At 41.9% G+C, this 24940-nt stretch overlaps 3 protein-coding genes across 3 annotated transcripts; all 3 read right to left on the minus strand.

The window, feature by feature from the left end:
- Positions 1 to 3339: 3339 nt before the first annotated feature.
- On the minus strand, positions 3340 to 14790 carry plk3 (polo-like kinase 3 (Drosophila)). Its single transcript, XM_071925108.2, has 15 exons — positions 14483 to 14790; positions 13267 to 13374; positions 13025 to 13141; positions 12526 to 12655; positions 12172 to 12259; positions 11413 to 11508; positions 10890 to 11088; positions 10221 to 10347; positions 9865 to 9980; positions 8056 to 8176; positions 7585 to 7668; positions 6519 to 6681; positions 5936 to 6065; positions 5639 to 5749; positions 3340 to 5416 (listed from the first exon to the last, which is right to left on the minus strand). Exons 1-15 carry the CDS (start codon positions 14696 to 14698, stop codon positions 5219 to 5221), a joined length of 2004 nt encoding a protein of 667 aa, XP_071781209.2. The 5' UTR covers positions 14699 to 14790; the 3' UTR covers positions 3340 to 5218.
- A 1881-nt stretch (positions 14791 to 16671) lies between these two features.
- On the minus strand, positions 16672 to 20974 carry cacybp (calcyclin binding protein). Its single transcript, XM_071925115.2, has 6 exons — positions 20859 to 20974; positions 19962 to 20172; positions 19740 to 19836; positions 19110 to 19209; positions 18634 to 18728; positions 16672 to 18334 (listed from the first exon to the last, which is right to left on the minus strand). The coding sequence occupies exons 1-6, from the start codon at positions 20874 to 20876 to the stop codon at positions 18172 to 18174; spliced, it is 684 nt and encodes a 227-aa protein (XP_071781216.1). The 5' UTR covers positions 20877 to 20974; the 3' UTR covers positions 16672 to 18171.
- Positions 20975 to 21627: 653 nt separating this feature from the next.
- On the minus strand, positions 21628 to 23891 carry mrps14 (mitochondrial ribosomal protein S14). Its single transcript, XM_071925144.2, has 3 exons — positions 23808 to 23891; positions 22673 to 22837; positions 21628 to 22283 (listed from the first exon to the last, which is right to left on the minus strand). The coding sequence occupies exons 1-3, from the start codon at positions 23874 to 23876 to the stop codon at positions 22101 to 22103; spliced, it is 417 nt and encodes a 138-aa protein (XP_071781245.1). The 5' UTR covers positions 23877 to 23891; the 3' UTR covers positions 21628 to 22100.
- Positions 23892 to 24940: the final 1049 nt, after the last annotated feature.

The raw sequence follows: 24940 nt of genomic DNA on the forward strand, positions 1-24940 counted from the left end.
GTGTGTGTGTGTGTGTGTGTGTGTGTGCATGAGTACAATGTGTATGCAGGCTCTTACGTTCCATGTGCTTGTGTTTGTTGTATTTGCTCTTTCATATTACAGCCCCCTCTAGGTGATCACTTACACCCCCAGACACCTGCCTACGAATAAAACCAATGATAGAAAGCCTTGCCGTGCCCTTTAGCACGTGCAGAGAGCGGTATTATCAGGCTTTTGCACAGGTTTTACCATTACAGCAGTCACATCAGGTAATTTTACAAAGTATGCGGTTGACAGTGGCAGAGTTAATCCTCAGGGCTTTTAGTGCTTTGCTTTTAGGGTTGGTGCAGTAAAGGGCATTATGCTGTACAGCTTGCTAAAGATTGGTGGGTTTCTTCTGGACTAGTTGTTAGGCTGCTATGAATAAGAATTGTACTTTTGAAAGTCTTCTTATAAATGGACACTATTAGCTAATGGAAAAATATGTTCCTTTCCTCTGCTGACAATTTAACTTGCTTGACAAGTTTTAAACAATGATGTGAATCTATTATTGATGTCATACCTTGAAACTATTTTCTCCTTGTCTGAAGGCTCTCAGCTGATACTGTATGCACACTGTGTGCTGTATCTACATAAATATACTCTTGTGAGATTGCCTGGATTTACACAGGTGCAAAAAAATTTAATTATTTTCTATCCTTTCTGATCCAGATCTCTGATTCTCACAGCGCTAAAAAGCTGTTTAAAATAAAAACATCACATATGGGCCATGTAAGGTTAGATTGGATTTTTTACTCAACCTTGGATACATTATAGAATTACCTTCTTGTTTGGATGACAATCATCTTTCATAGTATGTTGAACAATTGATATACCGGTATAATGTATTGAACACATTGACATTGATATTGAGCTAAGTGTTTCCTGTAAAATCTACTAACTGCAATTATTCTAAGTTGGTGTATTCTAAGGTAATGAGGAACGATGAGGTCACTTTGTGTACCAGGTTTCTACCTACATGAATGCAAGAACATGTATTAATGTCCTTAATAGACAATGTACACTATCTTAAGTTACTGTAATGAGTTTATCAAGAAGGGATTTTGACATGCTATTTTCCTGTGGATGCTGTTTGAAGTCATACTAGGCTGTACTGATATGCCGAACTGTCTCGGGGCAAAACAGGCATATTTAGAGTCTTTCATTGTTGAAGGTTTTCTTGCTTACTGATGCTGCGATGAGGAGTTCATCCACTTTAGACTGTACACCCTGTTTAGTTATTGAAGTTATTCTTGCCAGTGTGCAGATGCTTTGATGAGGAACTCACTCTGGGGTGTTAGTGATGTGACCGCTGAAGGCTGCGGGGCAACAAGAACGAGGTCATGTTTAGAACTGCTCTCTATGCAGAACAGTGCGTCTGTTACAGCCGAGCAGTAGAGCTAATTTAGGACTCAGTTGTGTCACATCAAACATGCTCATGCAAATGTCTGTGAAAACATCTACTCTGGCTCACACTGGCTCGCGGCATCTTGGGTTTAGATCCAACACATGGTCTACTGTGTGTTGCTTGTCTCTCGCACCCATCTCACTCTTTACAATACTGCGCGTATGCCATCAAATCCAGCAGAAATTCCCCCAATAAGCAGATAAATGTCATGTCATTCCTCGCTGCCTGAGGGCTTCAGCAGGTTGTCCCACTGACTTCCCACTGTGAAGTCCTGTTGGTAGCAACCCAACCCCAACCTTCTCTTTTCCAGGTTCTACCTTAGTGGAAACAGACTTTATTATCTCTCCTAAGGAACTTGCTTTTGTAGCGAATGATTGAAGACATTTACAGCTTATATTTTAGGCATTTAGCTCACCAAAATGTGTGCATTTCTAGACTGACTTACAATGAGTACAACAGTAGAATGAGTTTAAATTCCTATACCCCCATTAAAAGCAACCAAGAGTAAGGAGGGCATGTTGTACACTCTTCCCCACATAAGTTACATGAAGATTGCTTGTGCTGAGTGCAGTTAAGACAGTGATCTCGCATGCGGAACATCAGCTTACTACAATAAACAACAAATTACCACGCTAATTAGGCCTTGTTCTTTCTTCTGGTCACTCTTGGCTGCTTTATTGTCCTCCATAAGTTTAGAATGGCTTCTGTGCAAAATGTTTTAAATCTATAAGTGAAATAAAATATATTTTGTTACAAAAACTCTGTCATTCAGTAAATTGACTGAAACTGAAAAACTCAGTACATTTTTTTTCTCAACTATCTTGAGGAAAACATTTTCTGAGTGGCATGCAAGAGGCTGGCAGTGCAGTTCTTGAAACTCTATATTTCCTCCCAACAGTTTCTAGTAAAAAAGCTGGAAAGTACCTATCAGACTGGTTCAAAACATTCACAGTCCAGAAACAAACTCAAAACCAAGCTGGGAAGTTACCTGGAAAGAGCCTGTTACAGCTCTGCTTTCTGCAGTCATCTTGGCAGTACTGACAGACACGTTGAAGGATAAGGTGACCGCAAGGAGACCGACAGTCTGACAGTCTGCTATCTGAAGAATAACTGCATTTACAAGCTGGTTGTTCAGCTGCATCAGTGCATCCACTGAGTCTACCATGAGTGAATACTTACTGTATATGACTACAGATTCTGATTCTGAAGCGGTGTGATGCGTGTTGTGTAGGCATGTCAAATCATGCCAAGGTGTGTTCATTGACAGGAGAAGTGAATAACAGTCTTTAACTGATGGATCAGTTGTTGGATTCTTTAAAGCCTGGTTTCTATGGGTTAGCCTTTTCCTAGGGGAGCCCTAATTGACAAGAGTAGCAATATGTTTTCATGAATCCAGGTCACAGGTTAAGAGAATCAATTTTTCCATTTGGGTGCTAGGCTGAAACGGTTTAACCTTGCTCTAAATAAGATCAGACTGTATATAAGCTGTCCAAAATGCTTACTTCCATCGGGAAAGTTCCCTAAGATCCCTTTTGATGATGTACTTTAAGTGCTTCCTCATTGTGGAAAATATCATTCAATGAAGATATGAATAGCACAATTGAAATGGGAAATTTTTATAAGCTACTTTCTGGGTCCAAAGAGATCAAATTAGGCATCGAAGACTATATAATGCCCCAGAGGTTGACCAATATTTGTTACTACAGATAAGTGATAGTTGGCAGGCCAAGACCCCATTAACAGTGAAATGTGTAGCAGTATTGTGGGCAAGACAAGTCATGTGAAGGTGTGCTCATGTGTTCACACTGCCGCCAACCTATCATACACTGTCTGGTGTGGATGGTGATACGTTTCAAGATTGTCATCCACACATTCACTGTCAAATTCATCAAAGTTAGTCAATGAAGTCCAAATTAAGTTCCTTTTCAATAAACTTTATTCTTGTCCCATTTTCCCCAAATACAGTACATAAAAAAGGTGATCAGAATTGAACATTTTCCTTGTGTCAAGACCATAACATTTACACATTAATAAATAAAAAACATGTATAAATAAAAATAAATAAACAGGACATTATGTGCCAAAAAATAAAGATTCTTCTGAACTGGCAGATGGCTTTCACAATGTTGGGTTTTTTGAAAACACAATACTTGTACGTAATACTTGCATTCAGGGTCACAGTTTTTAGGATACAACTCTGGGTCGAGAAAGCAATGTAAACCAATAAGGATTACAGTACAGTACAACGGAGTACAATGTTTTCTTTTTTCCATAGTAGATATTACTGGGCTATATATTTATGATACCAGTTTTTCTAAAAGCTTATACCAGGTAGTGAGACTGTAGTGCTATTGGACATACTTTTGAACTCAGCTCCAAGTAGAAAAGTAAATCCCACCTCCAAAACCCATCTCTAGTCTTGTTTGTATCCAGCTTGACATTCACAAAGGGCTGTTATTGCACTATACAGACATCCCTCAGAAAGGCACTTTATCCCCCCCCCACCCCCTTACTCCAACCAACAGTTTTGTTTACCAAGCACAGTCCGTTACATGTGTGGCACACACATTCACCTACTGTATGTGAATTTAAAAGAGAATCAATTTAAAACAAAAAGAAAATTGCCTTTTGGTATCTCTAGTTAAAAACAAATAAAATATAACAAGTGTAAGTAAAAAGAGGTTTTGCTATTCAAATGAAATTACAAAAACAGATAGTGCAAAATTGTGTTTCTCCCATAGCCCCTTCTGTATGCCGTGTACCAATCAGTGAAGTTTGTTTCTCATCAGTAAGAACCAAAAAAAAGTAAAGTGATGTTGGCGCATCACAGAAGCAATGACTTTCTGCAAAGCCTCTTAGCATCACCATCATCAAATAAGGCCAGGAATGTTTTTTGTGCATGTGAGGTCAAGACCGTAGTGTGATCCTATAGTCTAATAACTGGCTCATAGCTGTAAAAAGGAAAAAAAAAAAAAAATGTTGAATGTGTGCACCATATTCCAAAAAGGCCAGAAACCAGCCAAGGGTAGGAGGGTCTCTCTCCAATCAAAACCCAGTTCTTCGAAAAGAATCTCTGCTGTAAGATCATCTGAGTCCCAGTGCAAGTCAACGGCACAAATTACCTTACTGCTAAAACACCTTTGGAAAACCCAGCCTAAAGGCATTGTAGCTGCAAGATGAACTTTGTCCCGTTGCAAGCGAATGGGACAAAGACAATTTTAGTGTTTAGAGAAACCATGCCTAGGTCATTGGCTATCAGAGGAGGCTGAACGCTGCAGGGTTGGTTGGTTGGTGGCTTTGAAAGATCCAGCCAAGAAGCAGTGGTTTGAGTGAGCGAGGGAAGGGAATTAGGAGTTTGGGTGTTCATGTAGGCGTCTGCCCATGAGGATCCCATCAGATTTCAGGCCAGTTAGGCGTCCCTTGTTTTAGGCATCGATGCCTTCCAGGTGGATACCTTTGAGGCCAGAGAGGCACAAACCCTTGAGGCAGCTGCCATAACAGGCAACTTCCTGACTGCTTGATGTTTATGAAGGTTCTTCCCCCCTCCAGGCATCAATTTGATAATCAGCTGCCACCTGGGCGCCAGTCCAGACAGAATATTGCCCAGCAGAGTTGAGCAATCTTCCACCCATTATCTTTAACAGGCATCAGCCCCTCGGGGCATCTACCTTGGGAAATTGTATCAACCAGTCAGGCTGCCTAAAAAAAAAAAAAAAAAAAAGGTGTTGACCAGTCAGGTTGCCTCCAAGGCATCTGGCAGCCAGGCAGCCTGGGAGGCATGGTGCTGCGGTCTCAGGCGTCAGCATGGTGCTGGAGCAGCTGGACCACGTATCGCAGCCGGTGCCGCAGCTCGGCGGAGCAGCCCATCTCGGTCAGCATGCTGAGGAGGTAAGTGTAGGAGACGCGCTCCCGGCTTATGTAGGTGAGCAGGTAGGAGCCATCGGATGACTTGCACAGGATGACCTTGGTGTGGTCCGTGTAGAAGTTAACCTGAAGGGGTTAAGAAATAGAGGATGAGTCAGTTTTATTCCAGTCTGGAATTGGGTGTTTTGAAGATGGTATCTAGGGACCTAATGGAAGAGGACCAATGTCCACGTATACATAATACTGCCATACTACTACACCCAGTGATCATTAGCCAACTAAGAATTTCTTCAGTCACATGGCCCCAATTGCACACATAAAATATAGGATTTATGAGCTTGTGCGAACCTGTAGAGTGCCATTGTTGAAGAGCATGACCAGAGCATGATCGGTCTTCACCCACTGGAACAGCAGAGGAGGAGGAGCAGAGGCATGTTCCTCACAGTGCAGGTCTCCACCCTGAAGAGGACAGGCAACATTTAGTTTAGATCACATAAGGTCAGGTTCAATAATCAGTTTTCACTCTTACATAATCAATTGTGAAATCTTGTTTTTTGTGAAGGTTTCATTTTTTCTCTCATGGAACAAAAACATTAATGCACGATACAAATGACAAATTAATCCAGCATCACTTTCTGATCGTACCTCCATAAGGTTCTGCTCCATGTAGTTGGCCATGAGCTCGACAATTTGTTTCTGGCTGCGCAGCTGCTCAGGTAGAGAGCTGGCCGGGAAAGTGAAGTGTTTGTTGTTGGTCAAGCAGTAGTGGACCGTCCTGTTTGGAGGAGAAGAGAGAAAACATAAGATCCATGTTGACAGATCAACAGAGTGCGTCTAGCCAGTGATGTGGCTCTGTATTCAGTCAGTATCACTGAAGTACTCACAATCACAGTTAAGTGAAGGTATTAAGACTTTTATGCAACAGTTACTAAAGCAGTTGTGTGGTCTGTTAAGCTGTCTCCAAACTACTGTCGATAAGATAGATAGCTCCCATAAGAGTTAGCACAGCAACCAATTCAATATTTGATAAGGCGTGGCTACCCCGGCTTTGTGGGAATTGCTCAGCACGGTTGGAACACATCTTTGACCAATTAGATAACTTGGCTGAGACTAGTCATTATATAAAGCGGTTACAAAAAGCCCAAGTCCTAAGCACAGTGAGTAAGTGTTTACATGACGCCCCCAGATAAATGCCACGTATTTATTCATAGATCAGAGGGGTTCTTACTTGCGCTGGTCACACAGGCTGAGGTGGGTTCCCTCGTTGAAGAGAACGCCAATGCTTTGGTTGGACAGCTGGTAGCCAAAACCGTACTTGTTTGAGTAGTCGACCCATTTAGTCACCCACAAGAAGGACTGCGGCCGGGACAGAGAGGGAGGGTTTCTGGTAGCTGGAGAGAGAAAGAGGGAAAGAAACAACCAATGTTAGGGAGAGCAGCATAACTGATGAAAGATGACAATAGGGGAAAAAAACTAATTAAAAAAGAAAAACAGTATATAATCAAGTAAAACCATGTGATTTTTAATCAAATCTAAGAAAATGGTAGATGTCGAGAAAAAAAAAAAAGTAATGTTGAGGAAAAAATATTCACAAAGTCGATGAGTCAGCATATTACAGAAAGACTGAAGTTGCAATGTTAAGAAAACTATAAGTTTAAAGATACTCAAGTCTACATGAGTCAGCAGATTTAAGAGGATTTAAAGAAATGGCTGAGGTAAGGAAAAGATTTGTTTTATTCAACTATAATGATTCTGCATCATATGTAATTCACTATAATAGAAAAGATGGTTTGTATTGGGGGGGGGGGGGGAGCTGTGACAAGAGTTAAAGTGAAGCAGCATTTATTCAGTTATATGATGTTATATCAGTTATTATGATGTCTGGACCCCAATTAGTTGAGACAAATCAGAACTTGCCAAGCATTATTCTCAAGCCAGGCGTTGGCCAGAAGTGCCCATGCTAATAATTAGATTAGAAAAACCTTAATGTTAATGTAATTGTACTTTTGCAATCCATTCGGCTTCTAATCAATTGGGCCTCTGCATGAATGCTCACCCTGGATTATGGCACAAGAGATTGCAACATCAAATCCTCATTTGTAAATGCAAAAGGCCAAACGGGGAGGTCAATGGGGGGGGGGGGGGGGGGGGGGGGGGGGGGGGGAAGCCAAGCACTGTAATTTTTCATTACAACACAGACTGCACAATTTTCCTACTGAAGCCGTTGCACTAGGACTCTGTCCAGTACTGTACTCATGTAGTTGGATGTATGGCTGCTGGCTGAGCTCTCCTACCTGAAGGCATGGCCGTCAGGCAGCTGTTCAGAACCTTCATGGCTGATTCAGCAACAGCTGCAGGGGTCAGGACATCCTCACATGCTGCAGAGAGAGAAAAAAAAAAGCAGTGAGGAAGAGAACACTGATTGCACAGACACAAAAATAATCCAAAAGAAAAGGTAATGAAAGAAGAAAGGAAGTGGGAGAAAGAGGGAGAGGAAGGATGAGGAAATGGAGAGAGTGAGGCACAGAATAAAATGGAGTTCCACCACAGAGACTGTCTAGCATCATGACTCAAATGCTTGTCAGACCCACGAGTTTAGCAGTCACCCAAACAACAGAAGGAAGAGCAGACTTCATTATGCCATGTCATCATCATTTTAGTTGGAACACAAGTTAGAATATACTCCACAAAAAGAAAAGTCAACTATAAGTCAACATTATAGCAGAAGCAAAGAAAAAAAAAAAAAAAAAAGTAGTGTGACCTACGTTCAGTGCTGCTGGCCATGGTGCCCTTGAAGGAGCGGGAGATGGACTTCCTGGATTCCTCCTCGGCAGGAGTCTGTTCCAGAGGCACGGAGCTGACCAGCTGGCCGGTGGGAGAGGGAACCTGGGCAGCGGGACGGGACACCATACCATTTAATACACTTCACAAGACACTCTGCAAGTCATCAAGCCTCCTTACATGCATTTACAACCAAGGTAGTATTAGGTGCACAGGATACAATGCTATTTCACATGCAAAAAAAAAAAAAAACACAGAATAAATATAGCTTTCATGTGTTCTTCATTACTGCTTGTACAGTTGTTTGTGAGTCTAAATGAAAAAAATCAAACCCAGCAAACTGGCTCGATTTTTTTCTAAATTCTGCTGCTTTAACTGTTAATCATCTGGTTTCGAATGCTCACTTTATGCATCTTATTGTCATTGCACTGGAGTGAAAGCATTTTTAGCACCACCTGTTTCCTTATGCAATAAAAGCCTAAAATGCAGGTTCGGGGTGTAGCTTCTAAAGTCGTGTCACCGCAAAGCCGCTTTATTGCCCTGATGTGTTTATATTGCGGCTGACAAGGTACTCATGGAGGAGAGTTTAGCTTGTCATTGTTTTTATGTAAACATGTCTACAAAAACGAAAGGTACTTGTGACTATTATTTTGCATAGTAAAAATAAATAAATAAATTACATCCTCCACAGCCAGCTGGTTTCAGAGCATGGGCTCATTACCAGGCCGACAAAGAGATAGTCTCTCAAAGGGGCAAATAGTGGAGTTTCTACTGGAATCAGTGTGGCTCTATAAATAGCCAACTAGACCAGTCTGATTAAGAATTGGCCAACTGAACTCCCTGCTGCCGTTACATTTTGTCTCCGCCCCAGTTCTCAGCCCCTAAGAAAAAATAATAAAAAAACAACACATGTATTCGCAACCTGGCTCTGCTTGCCACGATCCCTCCAGTTTGTCTACTGGCTAAAATTGGATTCTGCCCAGTACAGAGTGACATTATCCTCAGACTCACTCTACAAACGCTGTCCTCAAATAGTCTGGGAGTACTTCAGTTCCTCACCAAATTTTAAACATCCAACAACCCACATAATTCACTCTGCTGCATTTCTTTTCTGAATTTCACTGTCTGCTAAAAACGAAAAAAATAAAAAAAAAATAAAAAAAAGGACCCGTGAACAATATGGCATCTCAGACTGCAATTTCACTGAAACAAAGCTAAATGGTTCAATATTGAACATCTAAGTCCCTGGAAGTACGAGACAATTCCTTTGCAGTGCGCCTGTGTATAATTAACAGCACCATCCACTGAACAAACAGCTCAGTATGGTCGTCTCGTATCCAGGCTGTCTAAAAATGTCTTCAAAAGCTGTTATTTGCAAACGCTGTTCACAGAGGAAAAAAAAATCCTTTCTCAATTGAAACGAGAAAATTGCTTTGCCTCGTAGTTGTTGGAGAGATTTCTTATTTCTCACACACACACGCGCGTTTCCGTTGCTGTGTCATTTACCAGGAAATTACCCCGTCTACATGAAACGCTGCAAAGCTGTTAATTGCTTTGCATCCAAAGTCTTTGAAGTAAGTCTGTCAGTTGCGTAATGGACGTCATCTGCCATGACAATGTGTACCTCAGTTTTAACCCTAGCGGATTTGAGACAAGTGAGAGTCATTTTGGTTCTGGGAGTCGTGGAGCAATTGTAGTGGAATTACCCTATTTTTTTTTGCTTGGGGGAAACAAGGCCAGAGGGTGAAGTAGAAGAAGGAGGGGAAAAGTAGAAGTAGGGGAAAGCACTGTACCTCATTTGGTCCCACTGTTTTGTAGCTGATCTGACGGCTGATGGAGCATTTGACGATGCCCGACACCAGTTTGGAGAGGTCTTTCTCTTCTTTCTCCTCACATGGAATCTTCTCCACTGCAACAACAAGACAGAAATGCTTTAGGGAAAAATTTGCGCTCATTGGAACTGATTACCGTCCAATTCTTCAGTTTCAAACATTTCTCAAGAGACAAAACCAGACTGTCTAGTTGACAGGTATGTCTGTGTTTGTGTAAGGCAATATTTGGGGAGGGGGGAAAAAGACGAGCAACCCAATGACCGCAAAAATGGATGACCTAGTCCTCTAGCTTGTCAGTCACCTGTGTGGCTGCTTACCTTTCGCTTTCTTCTTGCCAAAGAGACTCTTGGCCATCTTAGTGAAGAATTTCTTGGCAGGGCTGGGCGGGTGGAGCTCTGGCACCATCACACAGCTGCTGGGGGGGAGCTTATCAGGAGTGAAGCCCTAGAGGAGAGAGAGGGGAGCGAGAGGCAGACAGAGAGAGCACAGAGGAAGGTGAGGGGGAGATGCAACAGAGGTTTAGGGAGAGACGGGGCTGGCGCACTATTCATTCTGCTCTATCCTCCAGAGATTGTCGCTGTTCACAAGGAGCACGCCATTACTCGGAGCCAGCTGTGCCGAATACCAATATAAAGATTCATCCAACACCGAGACACGTGTTAAGTGCCATCGCTACGTGAGATCCATAAATAGAAAAAGGCAAACTCGAGACTTGCAAACTGGAATCAAGATAAACTAGGATTTGGGAAGTGGATTAAGATTACACATAAACACAAGAAGGCTGATGTGCAAAATGGGTACTAGGATGACTGAAATAGATCAAACTCAAAGTGTTGGCACTGAGCTTATGATTTCTGGCTAATGGCTAAAAAAAAAAAAAAAAAAAAACACAGCCTAAAAAACAAAAAGACACCATTCATAGTTGGCATGTCAAATCCTCATCTCAGTTTCATAGCACTGACAAAATTGGCATGGGCTTTGCATACTTTGGTGAAGAACTCGTGGCTGAGGATTTGGTCCAGGCTGAGTCTGTCGCCAGGGTTCTTCTGCAGGATGCCAGAGATGAGCTTCTGGGCAGGAGGGGAGAGGGAGGAGGGCAGGTTGTACCGAACCTCTTTTATACACTTGTAGGTCTCCTTCAGGTCCAGAGTCTCAAAGGGAGGGTTGCCGCACATCAACGTGTACCTGGGCGAGAGAAAGCGGCGTGTTGGTCAGCTCAAGAGACAATATGATGACTTTTTAAATCTTATTGGTCGAGTACAATGTCCTTCTTTCCCCATTGATTGAGGATTTTCATAAATAAATATCTGAGCTTACGAAAGGAAAACACTACATTTAACCTACATTCTCTGCTTCAGCAATTAACATAATGTAACCTGTGACCCCGCCCCTTAAAGACAAAATCGAAACCGTTACCTCACCACACACGAGTAAACTGTATTTTGCACAACAGCACAAAGCAAACAACTGTGGCCTAACAATCACCAGGGGGAAAACCTGCAAACTCACATGACGCAGCCGAGGGACCAGACGTCGGACTCTGTGCCGTGGCCCTGTCTGTTCAGCACCTCAGGGGCCAAGTAGTTAGGAGTCCCACAGATCGTTCTGGAAGAGAAAAGGATGGGATTGTCAGTATGACTCAAATTATTCAACTTTCAACACATGTCTGTTCTGTCGATGTCTCACTTGGGACAATAAAGTGATACAGTTTTGGTGGCAGAAATATTTTTTTAACGCTTGGTATTATTGCACAAGATGAGAGCGAGCGCTTCATGAAGGCGTCAAACAGGTATTTATGAAATGTCAACGCTACATTCAACCGCCACTTGGAAACCGGTTTAGTTAGGTGCTTAGGTACCTAAGAGCAGGAAAGCTGTGGGAGTATGAAAGTGCTTAGTATCTGATGTAATGGTTTTAGACTAATGCGAGTTATGCAAGCCAAGGAAATAGCTCCAAGACTAAAATGTTTTAAGTTCTTAGCTGAGTAATATATGAATGTATAGTGACCACTGTTTGAGTAGTAGCGTGTGGATTTTTAAAGTTAAATAAAAAAAAATTAAAAAAATGAATATATGAATACAAAAATTAAGAAAACCTGAGTCAACACAATATTAAGAAAATATAAAGAAATTGTTCAATAATTATTTATCAACATGGCACTGATAACAAGATTTTTACTTGCTTGAGTTTTTCATGAATGTGAGAGTTTTGAGCTACTTCCTTAAATAAACCTATAATTTCTGAAATAAATATAATAAAAAAGCTCACTTTTTCCTCTGCTCGACTGTCTCCAGCTTGGCAGCGAGGCCAAAGTCTCCCAGCCGTAGCTCCATGTTCTCATTGACAAAGAAGTTGCCTGAAAGAGACAAAACATTTGTCCAGTCAGCATTCCACAGATAACTTCTGCATACCGAAAGTCACAGCAGATTCCTGGGATGCTTTCGTGTGTGAAATGCTCACATAACGCCGCACCTTTCAAAAAAGAAACTAAAGACCAAATAATATGCAAGAATGACAACTAGATAGGATCTCTGAACAAAATGGGGTTGATGTAAGAGTCCAGTTTTAATCGTCTCGCTGCATCAATAAACATCAGGCTACGTTTCAATCACACACACTCACCTAGTTTGAGGTCTCTGTGCAGGATGCCTCTGTTGTGGAGGTATTTGAGGCCGGATATGATCTGTCGGAGATAGTATCGCACCTCTGGCTCTGTGAGTGTGTGTCTCGCCTTCCAAATGTGTGCCAGGGACTGCAGAGACAGGGCAATGAGTGAACTGTCAACCCCGCATCCATCAATGGGGCTGTACAACACCGCTGTACACACACACGCACAACGTCACACACACACAGCCGCAGCGACATAGTGACAGATTAGAAGGCGTTGTGGTTTAGTGATCGGGGCTGACTGAAGGTGGGTGGACTGGGACCCTGCATATAATCAATTGTGACTTGGCTGAGGGGTCAGGATCTTCCCAGTACACAGAAAGAGATATGGGTATAGTCTGTACCCTTGTATTGCAGCACTGCAGAGCTAGCGAGCTGCGTACACACAAACCACACAGAGCTGTTGAAGCCGCACACGTACACACACACACACACAGAGGTTGTCAAGTCTCACCTTTCGACTGCAGAGCTCAAGGAATATGTAGATGTTTTCTTGGTCTTCGAAATGATGGGAGAATTTCACCACGTGCTTGTGTGACAGGGTCTTGTGGAGCTCAATCTCATTTGTGATCTGTCGACAAAAGGCAATGCGTCAGTCTGCAAATATCAATACGACCAATTATGCTATTCAAGTGACTCATGGGCCCTTATATGCTAGACAGACTGGGATGCAAATTAATAATCGTGATCATGTACCTTGTCCCTCTGGTGGGGTTTGGACACTCTGCTCTGTGGAATCACCTTGACAGCGTACATTTTGTTGTTGGAAAGGTCTGTCATCTCATAGCATCGTGCAAAGCCACCCTGAACGAGACAAAACAGGCAAACAGGCTGGTCAGTTATCAGCAGCAGGTTGAAAACCTGCAATGGCCATATATAATCAGCCTCAATGGCAAGTCTTTGATCCCAGCATCAATAGCTTCATAGCAGCCAAAATGATTCAACAACAATGATATAGCCTATTCTGCAGGTCTGGCAGCGAGGCTGAGGACATTAATTGATCAATGGACAGGAAATAATCCTTTCAGGGCATCTGACATGAACATTAGAAAGGGCTTCTTCAGTCTGATCGTTTTTATCAAGATAATCAATAAGAATTTATCAACATCCTTTGAGGAGGCTCTGGCAAGCTGCTGAAAATGACAAATCAAATCTACATCTCTGATCTGGGATAGAAATGCAAATGTTTATTATTCACGCCATTTTCTGTTGGTCATCAATAGCTTCAGATGCGATCAAGATGACGACCTGAGGGATGAGGCAGACCGGGCTGCTGCATTCATTAACTGTGAAATTGACGAGACGTTTTCAGCTCTGCGGCAGGCAGCAGAGAAAAGACTTGGCTGGCTGCCCAACGCAGCGTATCGATGACGCGCAACATGTTGATACGGTCGCTCCATTCATACACGGCACATTGGAAATGCAGTATCAAAAGCATTACAGCGGCGTCGCCCTGCCTGGTGTTTGTCGGGGAAAGGAATAATGTCTTAGACTGCGATTAATTGCCGTTTGAAAGGGCATAGAAATTGGGTGTTTGCCAGGAACGATCCCATATTAAAAGGTGGCACTATGAGACGGGTTGAAAATCGGGACCTGGTGCGCTCCAGCCGGGCACACCTTGTGCCTGATTCATTCAGCAATGACGCGCACAGCAGGGAAGAGTTGGTCATATCCACCACGAGGTCATTCCCTATGCCCGCACTGGTTAACACACCTGGGCAAAAGCCGAAAATAGCTGAAATGGCTTTAATTCAACAGTTACCGCATCGAGCTATAACGTCAATTCATTTACACGGACCCATTCTACAAGGGACACGAACCTACCATCCAATTGTCGCCTCAGATAAAACGTGCCAAACGCTCACAGATTTCCGTGCGTGATATGAGCACATGTCAAATCGATGATATATACCTTTCCCAAAAGCTTCCCTTTGCTGTAGGACCTTCCCGTCTTGGAGTCCGTCACCACCTGGGCCAGCTCGGGTTTGGTTTGCTCGGGTTTATTCCGACTCGTTTTCACCGGAGCAGCGGCTTGTTGTGGTCCACGCTCCGGACACGGCTTGAATAAATCCGGATTCATGGTGTGGCATGAAATACGCTGCGCGGCGGTGAAACAACCGGTATCCATTTAACACAACGGCGTAATTCTCTGCGTGTGTATCCCCTTCTCTTTGCACTTTCAATAGCCGGTTTGGTGCGTAATGTGTCCGCTTCGTTCAATTGTATCCATCTGGCATGCCCGGGCAGAGAGCTCCCCGGCTTTATATGCGAGCAGCCACGTCACGGGTAGGGGCGGGTGGTAGGTGGCGCACTGTGGAGAAAGACGAGACGATTTGCTCAGGCAGATTCTCAGTCAAAAATGTATTGATATGGCCCCCTTAATGTGAAAAAATATGAATGAAACGGCTCATGAAAAAAGAATTAAGTCACGCCGATGCTGCTCACTCGCTGAAAGACCATTGACAAAATGGGTTCCCAAGGTTTTTCATGTTCAATGTAAGGATACCCAGATTAAACCACAGACACCCCCCCTAAACCACAGACACCCCCCCCCCCCCCCCCCGCACTAGATCGGATTACTTCCACCCACGTTTAGGAAGATTTGTGTTATTAGTAATGGTTTGGTAATATATAGGCTAAAGGCTACTGTAGGTGGGGAGATAACGGTGGAGAGAGTGAATAAGTGTCTGATTGAGTATAGGCCAATTCTCTCACATTCTCTCCTACTGCTAACTAAACAGCTTCACTGAACCTCATTTTGCTGGGGACCTCCTGGAACTCCCTTTAGGACCCCTGGTGGTCCAGCGCCTCACTTTGGAGCCACTGCTCTAACCCATAGGCCTCCGATTAGGCTGTATAGGTGGGATGATGTAGGGATTTGAGAAATGCATGACTTCTAAAGCTGCAAGTGAATAGCTTAGCCAGCTAGAATCAGGTCGAATCAGGTTTTTAAGTGTAACTTCTCAAAGCAGTGCGCACTAAATTGCTTACCATGCCTGTATTATTTATTCTGCCACTGCCAGGCCCCAGATGTCGCAGATAAAAGCAGTGAGCACTTTCCTTAGGCCTCAGTGAGACAGAGTCTCAATATTTGGCTGTTCTTTTCTAAGACAGTGACATGAATCCTGCACGTCATTTATGATGCTGTCAGTTCAGTTTCAGGATTGCTCCATGGGGCCTGTAGAGTAATTCTTCCTTCCATTCCCTATAATAATCCTGATGAGGTTATGAGCATAATGCATTATGTAACTCGCCTGTTGGACGCATTTACACATTTGACATCTCTGGTGACAAGATGTACACAATTTGTATTGGAAATGCAATAACATATCAATAGAATAATGTATTGTACAACATATTATATGAAGCCCAGCCTGGCTTGGCCATGTCTCTTAAAGTTTAGGACCCAAAGATAGATCATGGAAAGATAGATGCAGTGCTTGTTACTCGCTATGTTATACTGACAAAACCTTCCAAAGTCCCTGCAAAATAAAACACCAAAAGGTAGGCTATCTGAAATGAAACAAAACAAAACAATCTTGGTCATAAGTTTTGTTTTTGTTGTTTTCCCTGACTATCTGCAATCCCTTGAGAAAACTCTTGAAAACCACTGGTCAAGGTTGCCACCTGGTGGACATGTGCAGCTCAGAAACCAATGCTCTGTAGCCTCACAAGTCGAAACTGTTCAATGAAAACCCAAAAGCCCCGTTGACAAGGACACAGGCTGCTCTTCAAGACAGATCATGGGCTCTGATTGCATTAACGTGATCTTTCACTCCATGATCCATGATTTTTATTACAGGCCAGCAGGAGCTTTCGTCAGACTTTTATCCTACTGCTTTCAGATCTACAAGCAATACACACTTTTTTTTAAATCCAAAAATATAATAGCAGTATCTGGCCTATGGATCATCTCTGCATATCTATTGATGGTGACATTTAGGTCAAAGCTATCATGTGCAGAGGTGATTCAAGTGTAGGATACAGTATTCATTATCAGGATTCTGGACTACTAAATTCAACAGAAGAAAATAATGAGGGGGAAATTGTATGACAATTGACAATTGACAATTGAAATGTAGCCACTGCCTCCAGCTAGAACATTTTATTCTTGGTGGGTCAGTCAAGGCTCTGAAAAGGCATTTTGACACTACAACTCTACACTGAAACCAATTTCAACAGATTAAATTATTCAAGGAAAGGTAACCGCTACATAGGGTGAACCGCCTTGTCTATTAAGCGGTTGGTGAAACACTGAAGAATATTCACTCTAATCTTAAAATCAGTACACAGATAGAGGCAAATAAGACTCAGTGAAGAGATATATTTATGATGACTGCATGAACAACCTGAGAGCGGGCAACCAGATACATGGTACATGTTAAAAAACAAAAGAACAAACAAAAAAAATTAACCAACTTTTACATTTTCACAAATGTTGGAAGGAAAATCACAACTTGAGCAGTGCTACCTTAAATAGAAAATATGGAAGAAGAAAAAAAGTGCAACACTGAATATAAAAATGCAAAAATTAAGTTATGGAATTTTTTAAAACTATAGGCAAATAATTTTGCATTTTGCAGTGTCACACCTCTTTCATTCTAACAAATGCAGTCTGTACATGAGTAAACTACAGCATCACATCTTAACAAACAGGCCCATGCAGGAATGTATCTCCACATTTATTGGATGTTGTTGTCAAAGTTAAACTACTAGTTTGGAATGATGCAAGAGTAGTACTGTCTCTGCAAGCTTTCATTTGATCTAATGACCTTTTAGGCTAATTATGGAATGACAACGAATAAAGGGACTGTAAATGAACAAAAAAAAAATCCAAAAACAATTGGCAGCTGGAGAGTCGCTCGGTTGCTGTATGCAGGTACGTTCCATTTCATTAACAACTCAAGGAGGGAGGAGGTCGCCTGGCCATCTTAATTAAAAGCAGTTTGAGTCTGGCTTTGGCAAATATATATTTCAAAACGTTTTAAATATCGGCTTACTTGAGCTGCACTTAAGTGAATTCATTCTACAGTAAGACACCATTAAAATGGAACTTCTGAGATCATACATTTCTCACATTTTCTTTTTTGCCATTTTCTCTCATGTTACCCAGGTCCTGCTTAAGTCATGAAGTACAGACAGACTTGGGTATTTGGGAAGACAACTGCACAGTGACCTTTTTACCCTCTTAGTCTGACTTGTCTTATATGAAGAGGTATGATATTATTTGCTGTGTTAAGGTTGCCACCTGGTGGACAGAGCCCCGATATTTGAATCTGCATTTTCCTTGTTTTACTGACTTAGCCCCATGTCTAACTATCAGGGCATCAGCAGCCTGGTTTTCAAAGCAGGGCCATAATGGGGCCATCCAGGGCTTAGACATTATTCATGCCACTCAATTTATAAACAATACCTAATTTCTGTGCTTCATTTACATCTTGTGGAGAAATATATGATTTGTCTATTGGACTATAGTTTCAACCAATAATTTATTTAATCTTGTAGTTATTTCAGCTGCAGCCCTGGCAGGTCTCACTTGGTCCTGCTGTGGAAAAGCCTCCTTGACTCGGGGTTGGGAGGGAGAGGGTGAAATCATGCAGCTCAGAAGTCCATCATGTCCTCGCCCTTTAATTTCTTCTCCTGGGACTCTGTCCAGGCCTTGTTGATGGTTCTCTTCATCTCGTCGTCTCCATCTGAGTAAATCTTCTTCAGCATGCTCATCAGGCCGTCGCTGGGGTCCGCGTTCCCATCCGTGGCAGGTTTACTGTTGAGGACCAATAGGAGGTTAGGAGAAGAGTGTGTGTGTGAGTGTGTGCGTGCGTGTGTGTGTGTGTGCATGTGTGTGTGTAGCGGCAGTGTATGTCTCTGTGAGTTGTTGTAGCCATTATTCTCATCCTGTATGTGTGTGCCCAGATTACATTATTTCACTGCCTGATATTCAATTAACAGTGCCACCTAGTTCACAGATGTGGGACTGCACTGTGAGGGTACTCTCACTTGAAATCGCTGCTTTGTGCATATTCCTACATGCAATAAAATTAATTCATATTTTGATGAACTTACTCTTTCTCTTTAGTCTGCTTTTCCACCTGTGTAAGGCACTCCCACTTCTTGGCTGTCTGCTTCTTGCACATGACCAGGACCATGTCTGTCTTAATCTGTAGAGGGGAATAAAGGTGGTCACACAAAGGGCATTTTGAAGTTCATAGTGCACCACTGGAGTGGATTTGAGAAGAGTTTTTTCAGACTATTCACAGACTGAGACCGGAAAGAGTCTGATTCAGACAGGCACTTGATCCCAGACCCTTCTTAAAATGTTGAATGTTTACATTTAACGTTTGTTTTGTAGAGTAAAATTGTCTCAAAATAAATTTTCTGTGGCAAGGCAACCTATTTTTTCGTATCTGGATTAATTTTGTGAATTAAGTAGGTCTGAGAGGGAAAATACCAAATGTGTAACAATCACTGTCTATCATTACTCAGAAAAGCATAGATAATTGTTTGTATTTATTTAAATTGGGGACTGGGGCTTTAGTCACCTTTTTACAGCTGTCCTTTGTATCAATTGGGCATAGCAGATTGATCATGGTCATCTGATGGTTCTTCCCATCTAGATCCTTCACCAGCACAGAGAATGACCTGTAGGAGAGAGAATGGCCAAATGCAACTGTAGTCAGTGACGTCTGATTGAGACAAACATCAATGTACTGTATGTAGACGTACTACTACTACTACTAATGATAATAATACTAATATACTTTTTAAAAGTTTCAAAAACCTCTAAAACAAAAAAGGAACAAACATCTCAATAAACAATCAGCCATAAGGAAAGATGTGTGCTCCTGACTCCTTAAGTCCATAGCTTGTTAAGGCAGACTCAGGAAAATTTTGAAAGCATATTGGACTCCCAGTAGAATACAACTGCAGCATAATGAGGGCAAATTCAAGTTATCGGCTAAATTCAAGTTAAAAGTGCCAACACTGCTGTACACACAAGTTTGATCTTTTATTTGATAATCATGACTTACTGCTCTTTTTCCGGCCTCTAGAAGTTCAAATTGCTTGACCATATTTCATATTACAAAGACCGATAGCATTTACATTGTGCACTTTTGCACAAGAAACTGTGTTGCCTATAAGCGGAAAGATTACCTTGCACATCACCTTACCTCTCTGTAAAGGTGACCTCCACGTTCTCTGATGGAATCTTGTGCACACCCTTCAGCGTAAGGTAAATCTTGACAAATTTCTCTGATTGGTCCCACCCTGCAGTGAAGATGCAGTGTGAAGAAGTGTGAACAACTTTTAAATAGTTCTTCATCTCTCTTACTCAGATCATAACTCTTGCACCCAGTCATAAGTAACAGTCTAGCCAAATAAAGGCACCATACCATAGTTGGTGATCTTCACTGTGTATGTTGCTTTGGCGGCTGCAGTGGGGTCTGCCTGTCTCCTGGCCTGTTGCTCCTTCTGTTGCCGTTTGGCTGCGATCTCCTTCTCCACCTTCTTCTGCTCCTGCTTCAGCACCTCCTGCACTCTCTTCCTTTCTGCCTTCTCCAAGAGGGACCCCAGCTCCTGCAGGTCTGCCTCCAGTTGGTTGATCTGTGTTGGGGAACAAAAGGGACTGTTGACAAAGGCATAGGCTATCCCTGAAACTTTTGGCATGTGTCAGAATTGCAGAAATTATGTTAAATAAAGGAAAAATGTATCAATATTGTAGCAATCTTTCAATTGCTGTTAAAGAAAAAAAGTATCAATATTGTAGCCATCCTTCAATTCCTGTAATTTGAATAGTCATGGTTGTGGTTATGATAAGTAAAGATGCTGACTACATCGATAGGATATATATTGTCAGGCAAGCAACCCGAGACACTGCTGATTCTCACTGTACATCGTAGTGTTTGGTCTTTTCACTTTCCTTTCCATGGCAGGTGACTGTTAATGTTAGCTGTGACGTAGAATATTCCGGTAACGTTAAGGTTCAGTAGTTCAAGAGTCAAACCTGCTGACAGCTAGCTAGTGACACCTGCCAAGCATAACTAGGTAATATTACAGTCATTATTACATTCTTAAGACCTTATTTTACTGAATGGTTCATATAGCATTCGACCATAGCAGCCGTCAATCTGCTGGTTCACAGTAGTTAGCTAGCCAGCTAGCTAGCTGCCGTTGCTTTCATTATTAGATTCATGTCAGTTCAGCCACAGCAGCTAAGTAGCATGCAAACGCTACTTATAATAGAATCCAATACAAATAGCTAGCAAATTGGTTAATAAAATGTTATGTACCTGCTCGGTTAGGTCCATTTAGGCTTTGTCTTGAAGGTTTTTAAGTCTAGAATTGTTAGCTAATTGCGTAAAGTACGCCTGCCTGCTGTCAGATCATAGAGTAACGTTCACAGTTCTTCTTCTACGTTTGAATTTGTGGCACACTAGACGCTTGCAGGGGTACTGCTGCCATCCACTGTTCATTTAGGGCCATACTACAGGATTTCAATTTTTACTCAATACATACAGTATATAATCAAAGATGTTTAATGTAGACATTGTTAAAAATTGAATTTGTTTGAATGATTGAATTTAAAATTATTGTATTTTCAAAGATCCATCCTTTTCTTTGCAGGCAGTTTGGGACTCCAGTCAACACATCACAACTGACTTGGTTTTGATCATCTCAGCTCAATCAAGCAATTTTGCAGCATTTGAACTAGAAAGCCTCTACTCAGCAGCTTTACATTATTTGCAGGTTTACTCTTCACATTCATTCACTAAATACCCTTTTCACAAAATTACAGCGAATTGGAGGTACATAAAGCTCTACAGTGAAGTAAGTGACAATATTTTAAACACAACTGTCATGATGGCAAAAATTAATTACATATTTTATCTTAATAAATTAAATGTTTTATGTAACTAAAATCCTAAAATGGATAATGATGTTTAAAATGGATACAATAGACTTTTTTTAATCTATAAAACAGTACAACAGTGTTTGCAACAACTTTGCACATATTCTATGATAAACAAGACAATCAAGGCAGAGTTAAGTAATGTACACAGATTTGATTTATTAATGCAATTATGAGGAATTTACATTTTCCTTTATGCGCTGTCAGATAAACATTTTCTCTTTAAATATCATGTAATCTGTAATTTTTCAAATCTAGAAGGGACATAACAAAACAAGTGCGACTTGCTGGCACGGACAAACATCTCTGGAAAGGACAGTTTCAAACTTGGATTAGGATGCAACCAAAAGTTCCCATCCATGGTTATGCAACATGTTGAAAGTGTGCTGCAGATGATGACATACAGATAGACGGAGCTGAGTGGATTTGCCTTATATTGCCAGCACTAAAGCCTTCCAGCCCTTGGTGGATAGTGGTGGAACCTTCTTTTCTTACTTGAATAGCTCTAAAGACCCCACACATATAAAGGCCAAAACAAGTCTGTATGTAATCTTGACGTTGTGTCCTTCATGTCCACTCCATCGGCCATCCAATCCAGTTCTATCATCCCACAGATGCCCAATCACCACCTAGCCCTCAGGATCCCAGACATCTGGTTGTGGTCGGCTAGGTGACGGAAGACGATGCGGCTCAGTCGCCACCTGCGCTTGACTCCCCGGGGTCGGGAGGTCATCACACACCTGTTGCGTATCCTCACAGGGCAGCTGTCTCTGGGCAGTGCTGCGATCTCTTTATCCGCCACCTCCTGCAAGGACAAAAAAAACAACTTAGCTTAATTAATGGAGCCAAAAGAATTCTATCATTCTTTTTAAATAGTCATTGTGTTCTACAAATCAGTAAAACTGGCTGTAATGTTGTCCTATAAATGACTGCAATGGAGCAAAACGACCACTTCAATATTTTTGCATTATTAATCAAAAACCAACATGTCTGTGAATACAAATGACACTGCATACTGACAATGTGATGTCTGCTGTGCTTGTAACAGAGCATCTGATTTGGCTTTGTGCAAGCCACCGTTTCATATTATCTGCACAAAACGTGGTTGACCCCGACAACCAATTAGTCAACTAATTGACCAAGAGCGCCTTCTTCTGGTTTTTCCGGGGTTTGTGTAGAAGTCTTGTATTCTACCTGAAGCTCTTTGGGCAGGATGGTGTTCTTCCTCAGTGCATTGATCCGCAGCCTCTCATCAGCGTAGTCGAAGGCCATCTGTCTTCTCTTGACGTCCCTCAGCATCCTCCAGTCAACATAGTAACCTCTCACCTGCTCCATCGCACCCCAGCAGCTCCTCAGGGCCTGCACAGGACGGTTCACTGGTTATTATTGACAACCAATTGACAACCGTGTGCTGCACTCCACTGTTGTCAATAAATTTGCCAACACATGTTCAGGCAGTCATCGTCAGCTGACCTACGGCTTGCTTCTCAGAGTGACAAACAGAAATTGGCCCTGGAAAAGGGGATCATTACTCACCGTACCTGTACCATAACAATCTGACCTGCAGAGTGAACCAGTCAACCATAGTTTCTTCCAAGATCTGAGTCTATTCTTCTAGTCTTTCAGTAGATGGCGGATCTAAAACACTGGTCACAACATTTGTTCTCCTCAGAGCCACTCAACTCACCCTTGATAAAATGCCCCTACACCCCAGCATAGTACATACTGACCACAGATTGTGTATATGCATCTTTCAGACTAACTGTGATGGGCAGGGAAGGCATACCTAAATGATTTGATGACATCTGCTTTAGTTATTCATCCCACTGACTGGAGGTGTAAGCTTTGTTTCTGAAGATGATTTCTAAAAACAGACTAAAGCCACACTGCTGAGACTCGGGTGAGGGAGGGTCTGGGGTGTAACACAGGGGATGATGGCAGGCACATTTTATTAAGAGCCACAGTTTTAAAAAATGGTCTGAAACCCTATAATTAGATTTCAATTATTCCCAACAAAAGTTAATAAGGCAGCACGTCGGCCTAATACCACGACTGAGGTTTTCGGGAGAGCTGCTATGGGTGTTTGGAGGAGCACTGCCTTCTCACAATATTTGACAGATTTATAATAAAGCCGTTAATATTTTAAACACGTAAAGGGAATATGAAAGCCTTTCGTCTCTTAGCTAATTAGCTTTACCAAGCTAACGCCGGGCAGATGGACTAGCTATCTTGCCAACGTTACTTTCTATTCCCTTGCTCTCGTCGGTGAATTATGCAGACTTAACAGAAAAACTTACAAGCACAAAATACAATGGTACAATAAATTTACCTGCTTTGGGGCGCAGACAGACGAATAAAGGGCATTTACCCCCAAACATGCTATACTGCGGGCAGCCATATTGGATGATTTGTTGTGCAAAACTACCGTGAATAGTAAAACACGGGAAGATACCGCCACCTGGCGACTGGGAGTATAAACTGACAAATGTAGGCGGTGTGGGTTATAGTTGCAGATCAGAAACAAATAATTGGAAGCTGACATGGCAATGTTGAAAGAGACATATGATAAAGGAAAAAACTGCCCAACTAGAAAACTATTCTTGAAGGTAACTGTTTTCTCTTTAGCCAACAATGCAACAAACGTTGTGATTATTTTGCTTTGTCAGAAATGGTGATGAAGAAGGAAGGTAAAGAGATATTATCTGTGGTGGAAAATAGCTATTATTTCAGAATATTTTCCTAATACATATGACAAACTCATTATCTTACCATCAGATTTCAAGATTACATTTGGTGAACATAATGATGGATCCCTCCATGGATGTCTAATAACAATACTAGTTCAGCACCAGCCACCATGCCTTGTTGAAACTTAGGGTTTTGTACAAGTAGATGCGTAGAGAGTATATAACCGCTGAATTTGAGTAATTTATTTTCTACAAAAGCCTTTGTCCAGGATTGACTACTTTTTTTTGTAATGTCTTCACAGTTAGATGATTTAGTGAAAATGTCAATAATAACACATTGTTTTCAGTCCATCATTCAGATTTGCGTGAAGTGAAATTATTGAGCTGTTTCGATCCTGACTAAAGTAGGGTTGGACAATTACTGAGCAAGGCAAAAAGCGAGCTTACCAAATAAGCAGACTTATTGTCACATAAAACAGCAAGATTGTCATGACTCACTCAAGATTTGGACCAAGAGTTTTCCAATAAGAATAATATGTGACTTCAGTTTAGGATGGATTTGCAGAGGGAGGGAGAGAGAGGAGAAAGAGCCTTGTAGGATTACTTTCAAGCCAATGGATGGCAGTGTAGTTCTGTCAGTACATACTTTCTCCTTCTCCTTCTCTTTCCCTACCCACTCAGCGGATGGGCTCCTTCTTCATTGTGAATCGAAACCTTATGTCTGACTCAGCATCATAAATCCTGTCCTTGTCATCTGCCAACACGCAGAGCATCT

This window comes from Centroberyx gerrardi, chromosome 13 (assembly GCF_048128805.1).
Source record: "Centroberyx gerrardi isolate f3 chromosome 13, fCenGer3.hap1.cur.20231027, whole genome shotgun sequence".
Classification (NCBI taxonomy): Eukaryota; Metazoa; Chordata; class Actinopteri; order Beryciformes; family Berycidae; genus Centroberyx; species Centroberyx gerrardi.

What these genes read in the sequence shown, in the direction of transcription:
- plk3 (XM_071925108.2), bottom strand. Translation starts at nt 14,698, where the DNA reads ATGGATACCGGTTGTTTCACCGCCGCGCAGCGTATTTCATGCCACACC. An exon ending in TTGAGCTCTGCAGTCGAAAG is followed by an intron (nt 12,656 to 13,024) that starts GTGAGACTTGAC and finishes CTGTCTCTGCAG; the next exon opens with TCCCTGGCACACATTTGGAA. An exon ending in TCAACAATGGCACTCTACAG is followed by an intron (nt 5,417 to 5,638) that starts GTTCGCACAAGC and finishes TAACCCCTTCAG; the next exon opens with GTTAACTTCTACACGGACCA.
- mrps14 (XM_071925144.2), bottom strand. Translation starts at nt 23,876, where the DNA reads ATGGCTGCCCGCAGTATAGCATGTTTGGGGGTAAATGCCCTTTATTCG. An exon ending in CTGTCTGCGCCCCAAAGCAG is followed by an intron (nt 22,838 to 23,807) that starts GTAAATTTATTG and finishes CGTCCTGTGCAG; the next exon opens with GCCCTGAGGAGCTGCTGGGG. An exon ending in TCCTGCCCAAAGAGCTTCAG is followed by an intron (nt 22,284 to 22,672) that starts GTAGAATACAAG and finishes TTGTCCTTGCAG; the next exon opens with GAGGTGGCGGATAAAGAGAT.
- cacybp (XM_071925115.2), bottom strand. An exon ending in CAAAGGACAGCTGTAAAAAG is followed by an intron (nt 18,729 to 19,109) that starts GTGACTAAAGCC and finishes TCCCCTCTACAG; the next exon opens with ATTAAGACAGACATGGTCCT. An exon ending in AAGCAGACTAAAGAGAAAGA is followed by an intron (nt 18,335 to 18,633) that starts GTAAGTTCATCA and finishes GGTCCTCAACAG; the next exon opens with TAAACCTGCCACGGATGGGA.